Source organism: Cryptomeria japonica, chromosome 8 (genome assembly GCF_030272615.1).
Source record: "Cryptomeria japonica chromosome 8, Sugi_1.0, whole genome shotgun sequence".
NCBI classification, from domain to species: domain Eukaryota; kingdom Viridiplantae; phylum Streptophyta; class Pinopsida; order Cupressales; family Cupressaceae; genus Cryptomeria; species Cryptomeria japonica.
Genome location: NC_081412.1, coordinates 395,202,448 through 395,212,405, shown reverse-complemented (window position 1 = coordinate 395,212,405; position 9,958 = coordinate 395,202,448). Strand labels below are relative to the sequence as shown.

General features: G+C 41.7%; 1 protein-coding gene across 1 annotated transcript; it reads left to right on the top strand.

Annotated features, from left to right (window-relative positions):
- The first annotated feature begins 9,314 nt into the window (after positions 1-9,314).
- On the top strand, positions 9,315-9,698 carry LOC131857678 (vegetative cell wall protein gp1-like). The gene has a single exon (XM_059210380.1). The coding sequence runs from the start codon at positions 9,315-9,317 to the stop codon at positions 9,696-9,698; it is 384 nt and encodes a 127-aa protein (XP_059066363.1).
- Positions 9,699-9,958: the final 260 nt, after the last annotated feature.

Below are 9,958 nucleotides of genomic sequence, written 5' to 3'. Positions count from 1 at the left end.
TCTCCAAGTATCTTTTTCCTAATCCTTTTTGAGTCGATCAAGACTCTTAACTCACTCCTTCACTTTGCTTAGGGTCATTAGTCAACCCTTGGTGGAAGAGAGGCTTTTTAATCATCATTCCAAGGTCTAAATTCTACCCAACTTGGTCATTACCTTGCTTTTGGTTTCATCCACTACCTAAAATCCTCATTCAAGGACTAAGGTGTCAATCCTAATCAAATCTGGGCTCTAATCCAAGAACCCCACCAATCAGAAAAATCCCTTGTCATCAAAGACAATATCCAAAATTCCACAAACATCTTTCTAAGCCCTTTCATCAAAGATTTCCTCCTCCAAGCTTTTCTAAGTTTATTCATGTATGGTCACAACTTGATCCCAAAAGAAAAAGATGGCTGAACAACAATATGGCATGTCATACATTAGTGTCTTATATGAAGATCCCACACAAGATCCTACACAAAGTGGACAACCTAGCAATCAAGACCACAGCCAAAATCCTAACATGGTTAGCCAAGATGAACTCTCCCTGGAAGTGCAAACTTTCCTAGCAAACTCTTATAACCAAAAGATGATTGAAAAGTTCATCCAACACAATCCTACTGCACTTGTAAAAACTCTCCTTGAAAATGGAGCTCAACTTCCACCCAAATTTGATAAATCCACCCTCGGCCAACAACCACAAGGAGACCTTGCTCCCACACAAAATGTTGCACCTATTATTCAATCTCAATCAATTTCAGCCCCACCAATCATCCAAACTCAATCAATGCCACCCGCGACACCTCCCATCATGGTCTCCATCCCACCTTCTTCCTCTTTACCATCTATACCACTATCAAATCTGATCTCATCTATTCTCCAACAGGCTTCTATACCACCTCCTTCCATTCAACCACATATTTCTATTCCATAAACTTCCCTTCCTATCAACAATGTCACAAATTTTATTCGGGTCGTACTCAATCCCATCACAACAGTTTGCGAACCACAACCAACTATCACCCAAATCCCTGCAACATCAGTCATCACATCTCACGTTCTCGCCTCCTCATCATATCAATACATTGGTGGTGTTGCACCTTCCTTGACTCATACAATTCTTGGGGCAAATACAATTCATCATTATCAAAATCCACAACAAGACCTCATCAAGGAAATTCAAGACATGAAAAATATCATCAAGGACATGAAAGAAGGGACTAACAAGAGGAAACCTTACTCGTTTGAGGAATTTTGTCCTTTTCCTTATGACCTGTTTATATTAGTTGCACCTTACCCTCCAGGATTTGAGATCCCTAAATTCACCAAGTATGAGGGCAAAGGAGAACCCTGCGATCATGTCTAGGAATTTCACATCTTATGTCAATAAGTATCCTATAGTGACCTATATCTTCATAGACTCTTTCCTAAGAGTCTCATAGGAGATGCCTTGGCATGGTTCTCATCTCTACCACGAGGCTCCATTGTCTCCTTTCCAGACTTGGCAGAGAAATTTGTAGCTCACTATGCCTACAACATGGCTAATGGCGTTTCCATGATGGACCTATATAACACAAAACAAAGGCCCAAAGAGACTTTTGCCAACTTCTTACAAAGATGGTGACATCTTATCAAGAAATTCCAGTGGGACATGCTAGAGCAACATCAAATTGAATTATTTCAAAAGAACTTGGTACCCGCACTTTCAAGACCTTTGACATGCCAATGTATCAAATCCTTCTAAAAATTGACCGATAAGGGCCTCACTCTCGAACATGTCTTGTTGGAGGAAGGAACCTTGAAACATTACCAGAAATTGACACAAAGTTCTTCCTCTTATCATAACGACAAGCCAAAATTCTAGTCTAAAAACAAAAATGTGGTCAACGATGGTGTAACTGATGCAAAGCGGGTCCAAACCGTGGCTGCTCCCCCAAAATTCACCACCAATAATCATCAATTCAACAATCAAAACAATCAAAATCAATCCCAAAAACCTCACAACAATGTCTCAGTCTAGGGACAACCACCTCGATCAAATAATAGGACTCCAAGAGATTTCACTCCTCTTGTTGAGCCTATTGAAATGGTGTTTCAAAAACTTGTCCAAGTAGGCGTAGTGGTTTTTCTGATCACTCGTCTGTTTGACCCCAATCAACCCAAACCTAGATGGTATAATGAGAATGAGTATTACGAGTATCATCATATCAAGGGACATGACACACGAAAGTGTATGAAGCTCAAAATTTACATAAAAGATCTCATTGATAGGGGTGAGATTGAAGTAGCAAATGCAAAACCTAGTAATAACAATGACAAACTTAAAATGTACCAGGAACCCTTCCTGAAGCATGATAAAGGAAAAGGTTCATCATCTAACGTAGTGGGTTATGACTATACTAATCACATAACCGGCTTTGAATCTTTAGTAGGTCGCATTGAGCCTGCAGACAACCATGTTAATATCATAACTATCCAAGGAGTTAACCCTCCCCCTCCCCAAAGTAGACCAAATCCGACTAGGATAGTCATCCAAGGTGTCATGCCTTCCACCTCCCATCCCCAAAATGATTGCAACGTAACCACATGTCGAGGAAAATTCATCATCCAAGGAGTTGCTCCCCCACCAAACCCCCTACCCATGTCTTCCACCCACCAATATGACCTCCTAGACCAACTTGGGAAGACCCCCACACAAATTTCCATCCTAGAACTTCTCAAGACTTCCCCAGTACATAAAGAAATTTTGGAGCAAGCCCTCCTTGAGTCTCGCGTTCCTGATAACATCAATGCTACTCAATTCCAAGCTCTCATTGGAAACCTTGCTGCCTAGCAACACCTTGTAATTACCTCCAAAGATGCTCCTGTAGATGAAGATCACAACAAACCTTTGCACATTGAAGCCCTTATCCAAAAACACAAGGTTAAACGTATTTTGATAGACGGTGGATCCGGACTTAATCTGTGTATATACAAGTTAATAAAACAATTGGGACTTTCTAAGGACTTGGTAGACACATTAGGAGGGATCACCATAAAAGCATATGATGATGCAAAGAGAGTTTTGAAGGGCATGATCACCTTACCTCTTCAAGTGGGCCCTATTACAATTGAAACCCCTTGCCAAATACTAGATCTTGATCTCCCCTATAACATTCTCCTCGGACGGCCATGGATTCACTCCTTGCAGGTCATGCCCTCCACCTATCACTAATGCATCAAATTCCCCTTTAATGGAAGAGAGATCAGTATCAAAGGTGATCCCCAACCTTTTCAATATTGCAAACTCTTAGAGGGGAAGCATCCATATCATTTCCCACTAAATAGACCCTCGCCAACACCTCCATCTGACACATCAAATGTTTCCTCCACTTCATCCCAATCAGATACTCAAATCAAGATCTTAGACAATGGTTGTGGAGAGTACAAATTGGAGGACGTTTTATTAATAGGCAACCTCCCCCTCTCTCCTAAGTCTTTTGGCAAACCAAAAGAGCTCAAAAAAAACCCGAAACTAGTCATGCAATGCCAAAGCACCACCTTCTAGCAATGGGGCCCACTTGATGAGGAGAGCCTCGAAGCAGATGTCTCTTCATGGTTGTACCAGGAAGAAGATGAAGATCCAGCAAAAATATGCAAAAAGATGTACCCAAAAGCATTAGCCATAGTTGAAAAAATGGGTTACAAAGGACACAGCCTAGGACCAAAAGAGAAAGGGAGGAAAGAACCCATAAATCCTATCTCCTACAAATACAACATAGGCGTGGGGTACACCCCGGTGCCTAAGATTACTATCACTAGTGCCCCTTCTAGTCCTTCTTTGGATATTGAAAGCGTTGACGAAGAGGAGTTCCACGAAATGTCTTATGAATATGAAAAATTATATCTTCTTTGACACTCACGCCAATACCATTTCCCCCATAACCCCTTCCACTTTACACGAGCTACATCTTGTCCATCCTGAAATCATAGATTGGGGCCAACAAGACAAACTCACGTTAGACATATGCACCGATGATAATGCTCTCATTACTCTCCTGATGATGCGAAATCTAGAAGATTGTAACAGAGTAGAGGGTATTCAACTTCATGAAAAGGGATACTTTGCTAGTTAGGTCAATGCCCTTAGTCACAAAAAATATAATCAAAGCAAAAAACATGATTCCCTAGGTGAAAACCTCTCTGAGGCACCTTTGGATGAGCAAAAAATAAAAATAAAGGGTATATCCGAAAGTGAAAACCTAGAAAAGGCACTTGATGATGAGGGACTTGACCTCCCTACCATTGGTTACCTTCCACAGTATAGATTGAATTTGTTGATAGAAGAAATAGATAGCATCAACATGGGCACCAAAGTCATCCCACAAAATGTGCTCATTGCTAAATCCCTCATGGAAAAAGAGAAACAAGAATTCATCAACTTCCTTACAGAGGTAAAAATCAATTTTGCATAGTCCTATGTCGATATGCTAGGGTTGGATCCTGCCTTGGTGGTTCACGATCTTGTTGTCCACCCAAATGCAAAACTTGTAAAACAAAAATTGCGCAAAATGCACCCGCATATTGCTCTCCTAGTCAAGGCGGAACTCCAAAAGATGTTAGATGTAGAATTCATCAAACCAATAGACTATGTTGAATGGGTCTCCAACATTGTACCTGTCAGCAAACCCATCGGGGGCATCTGTATCTGCATAGATTTTCGAGATCTAAATAAAGCTTGTCCCAAAGATGATTTCCCACTCCTCAATATAGATATGATTGTGGACCTTACAACAGGACATGAGATGTTGTCGCTTATGGATGGATTTTCTGGATACAACCAAATTAGGATCAGCATAAAACCGCATTCACAACACCATGGGGTACCTTTTGTTACTGAGTCATGCCTTTTGGCCTCAAAAATGCGGGAGCTACATATCAACGTGCCATGACAATAATTTTTCATGATCTCTTGCACAAAATTATGGAGGACTATGTGGATGATCTGCTAGGAAAATCTAAGACAAGGCAAGAACACATCCCCATCCTAAAGCAGATCTTTGAAAGACTAGAAAAATATAAATTACGCCTGAATCCCAAAAAGTGTGTGTTTGGAGTCACATCGGGAGAACTATTAGGATTCATTGTTTCCCATAGAGGCATCGAGGTCGATCCTACAAAGGTAAAAGCTATCATGAAAATGCCTCCACCAAAAACTCTTAGACAACTGCGCAGTCTCCAAGGGAAACTCCAGTCTATTAGACGCTTTATTTCACAACTAGCAGATAAGTGTCATCCATTTGCACACCTCCTGCACAAGGACACAAAATTCAAATGGGACTACTTATGCCAAAAGGCATTTGAGAAACTAAAAGAATATCTAGCATCACCTCCAGTATTGATGCCTCCTACACCTGGAAAACCCCTTATTTTATATATATGTGCTACTGTGGTGGCATTGGGGGCATTAATCGCACAGACAGACGATCAAGGGAAGGAACATTTTATTTACTAGATCAGTCGAACACTAGTGGGGTGTGAACTTAATTATACCCCCATTGAAAGAGAATGCTTGGCATTGGTTTTTAGCACATAGAAGCTCCAATACTATATGCTAAACAACAAAACAAAACTAATTGCTAAGATTGATCCACTTAAATATCTCCTGTCAAAAGTTGCTCTCACTGGCAGAACTGCTAAATGGGTCATGCTCTTAAGCAAGTATGACATTGAATATGTGGATAGAAAGGCAATCAAGGGACAAGTCATTGCAAATTAGTTGGTTGAAGCTCCACTTCCAGGTGACCATCCTCTTCTCGCAGAATTACCATATGAGTTCATTATGACGGTTACCACATCCTCCACATGGCGATTGTACTTTGATGGCTCTTGCACCCAAAATGGATCGGGGGCAGGAATATTATTGATCACACCTCAAAAAGATGGCATCCCAAAATCATACAAGATAGCCTTTGCATGTACCAACAACATAGCAGAATATGAGGTACTCATCACAGGTTTGCACTTGGCTATCCACTGGAAAATAAAGGAATTACAAGTATATGGCGATTCCTAGCTCATCATAAAACAAGTCAATGATGAGTACTAGACAAAAGATGATAAACTCCTTCCCTACCGTACAATGATTGAAGATCTTAGGCAACATTTCATGACAATCAAGTTTGATCAAATCCCATGAACAAACAACAGGGTTGTAGATGCAGTGGCCACCATTGGCTCCCTCCTTCAAATGCCAGTACACAGTCAGAAGTGCGAGTTCTTGGTTGAGAAATTTTTTATACCGGCATATGACCTACCAAAGTTTGAAATGGTGTGTGTTCTCATTGGTCCCGAGTCCCCTTGGTACCAAGAAACCTTCACTTTCCTAAAAGACAACACCATTCCCCACATCTTACCAAAACCCAAAAACAAACATTCATTCGCCGATGTGCTCATTACACCATCCTTGGAGACACCCTATTCAAAAGGCATTTTGATGGTTGCCTCCTAAGGTGTTTAGATAAACAAGAAGCAGAATGGGCATTACGCAAAGTACATGAGGGCATCTGTGGGGCACACTCAAGTGGGCTCACACTGGCTAAAAAACTTTTGAGGATGGGATACTACTGGCCTAAAATGGAAGTAGATGCATATAACTATGTGAAGAAATGCATCCCTTGCCAGCAACATGGTGACAAGATTCATGCACCATCACAAGAATTGTAGCCATTTATTACACCATGGCCCTTCTCACAATGGGGGCTCGATCTCATTGGGAGAATTCACCCTTCATCCTCCAACGGACATAAATTCATTATCATCGCCACTGAGTATTTCACCAAGTGGGTAGAGGCTATCCCTCTTACTTTTACCACTGGCAAGCAAATATCCAAATTCATCCTGAACTACCTAATCTGCTGATATGGCATCCCAAAAGTTATCATTACAAATAATGGTAGACAATTTAAAAACCAGGATGTCAAAGAACTTTGCCAAAAATTCAACATCCAACATCGCTTTTCCACCCGATATTACCCCAAAGGCAATGGCCAAGCTGAGGCTTCTAATAAAACCCTAATCAAAATCCTCAAAAAGACAATCAATGAAGCTGGTCATGATTAGCACCTCCAACTCCATCCTTCTTTGTGGGCCTACCGCACTTCCATTCGCACCCCCACAGGCACCACCCCTTATTCCTTGGTCTTTGGCTTCGAAGCCATCCTTCCCCTTGAGATCGAGATCCCCTCTCTAAGGGTATTGCTACAAAATATCTTACCGGACGAACAATATAGAATTGTCTACTTACAAGAGCTAGAATTGTTAGATGAAAGGCACCTCAAGGCCTTGAATCATCTCCAGGTATATCAAAACCGTTTGCGCATGGGTTATCACAAAAACGTCAGAACCCAAGAATTCCAAATTGGTGACCTTGTCCTCATGGAGAATCAGAAAAATCTACAAGAAAGAGAAAAGAAAGGCAAGTTTGAGCCTAATTGGCTTGGACCATATGTAATCATAGAAAATTATGGATCAGGAGCTTATCAGTTGGCTACTCCTGAAGGCGATCCTTTGGATGATCCAATGAATATCATGCACCTCAAAAGGTTTTATGCCTAGTCCTCAGAAAGTCTTAAATTTTTAAAATATATATATATATAAAGAAAACAATTCATCCACCAGTGAAAACCACTTTGTGGCGCTATGGACAAGTACCTTGGTGAAAACCTACATGCAGGTGCCAAGGTAAATAACCAAATCCACTATCTATCAGGTCGACACTACAAATCACCTGCCATCCAGTCCTCCCATTTGCAGCATTCCTTCCCTTCCGCCTCCCAATAAAACACGCATATGATGATGAGTCTTCGCTAGAGTCATGAACAAGGAATGTCCCATTAAAATGATTTTCTGTGCCTTTGTGTGAGCTTCAAGAAGTCTTGAGAAATAAGCCCAAGTCCACAAGTCACTCTTCAAAAACCATAAAATCACTTGCCTAAATCCACAAGTCCACTTTGTCCTAGGGATGATTCCTTCCCTCGCCTGGCAACCTAATCCTCCATCCTAGTCCTACTCTTTGCAAGAGGTATCATTTGGTCACAAAGAAGTGACTTGTTAGATTTTGTTGGATCTTTTCATGTAGACTTGCATCTTTTGCCCTACGACTACAACTATTTACAATTGCCTAGATTTGCCATATCTAGGTATGTTACAATAGGCGCATATTGGGGCATATTTTTCATAGAATGGAATGTTTTGGATTTCTCTTGTATAAACTGATGACCTGGTATTAGTGTTTGTTAATACTTACCTTCCCGTGTACAAGAGTTATCGGTGTGTTTGAGGCTCTCCTTGCACATACCCACAACTTTGTATTAGTGTTTCTTAACACTTGCATAGCTGTGTGTAAGGAATTCTCATTTATCTGAGAGTCAGTCCACGCCTTGGGTTTCTCATGGCATCCTGATTCCTATAATCAGTGGTGCAAGTCACCCAAGGAAATATCAAACTAGGTTGGCTCTCCACATTTGTTGTGCACCAAAATCTCACTATCATTCCATAAAATCCTATACTCAATAAATCCAATGGAGTTCTCAATTTCCCCCATTTCCCATCTATTCCATATTCTTCTATCTAATATTATTGTGTTATTATTGGAATATTCCCTCTTTGTATTATTCATTCACATCATATAGATTGCATTACTTATTTCATTTAGATAGTCATTTTTTCACAAAACATTTAGATTTCATCATAAATCATTTTCACATCTAGGAATCCATCACACATTTGCATATATACATAAAGCATAAAATCACTCATCCTGCATACAAAAACATGTCAGCAACACATCATAAACATACATATATAAGCATCCACTCTGCATCACAAATAAGTCAACATAACACATCCATAATTGCATCCATATATAACATCATAAGAAAAACAAAAAATCCATCACAATAAATTCTACACATCATCTATCACCAATCAAATCATGTATATATATATATAAAGAGGAAAATGTGACTATCATGATACAATGATTGCCCCAAAGGGTCAAAATATAATACACAAGCAAAACAAGGAGCTTGCTCTCCCCTCCTATCTCTCCACCCCCCTCTGTTGTACCTCCCCCACCTGATCCTCCTGCTCCCCCTGCTGGTGGCTGAAAACCCACTGATCCTGCTCGTTGTCCTCTAGGCATTGCTCTATGATATATCCCCCTATAATACTGTGCCTCTCGGGCTGACCTCTCCGCCCTCTCCCGTTGCTGCAAGCTATCAAAAAATATATGTGCCAATACTGCAGGACCCAATGTCTGGTGGGCTACATCCCTCTCCCCCCCCCCCGCAGCCATGTCGCATCCACCTCTGCCCTCTACACTCTGGCCTATAACCCCTCTATCTCAGCATCCTGTCGATGAAGAGAATCTTGGAGCCCTGCAATGGTTGTACCTGTCCAGGCCTCCTCCAACATCCTCTCAGCCTCCTCCCCCTCCACCCTCAAGGCATCCACCTATGTCCTGGCAGTATGGAGATTCTCTGTCAAATCATCTATCTCCTGTGTCAATTGCTCCACCTCTACCCCCATTCTCTCCCTTTGAGTCCTCTCTACCTATAGCTTGTCCTCCACTGAATGAAGCCCCACTCTATAGGTATCCTTCTCCTGCTGAACATGGTCAAAATCAGCTTGCGACACCCCTCCCCTCCCCTCTACCTGTGCCTTGGGGACATCCATAGGTACAGCCTCCCCTCCCTCGCCAACTGCAACCTCTCCCACTAGGGCATCCTCTCCCTCTCCCTCCTCCACACAACCTAGGCTCTCCTCTGTTGTCTACCCACACCACACCCTACGCAAACCAAAACTCTCTCTCTTGGGCCATCATCCTCCCCACCCACCACCTGATCAACCCCTAGTTGCAGCTCCTCATCATCCAAAACTCCAAGAATGGTAAGTCGCACTGGCAAGTGCCCCTCCCACCAGCTTTTGCAACCACCTG

Excerpts from the sequence above, each read along its gene's own strand:
- LOC131857678 (XM_059210380.1), top strand. The coding sequence starts at position 9,315 with ATGTCGCATCCACCTCTGCCCTCTACACTCTGGCCTATAACCCCTCTA.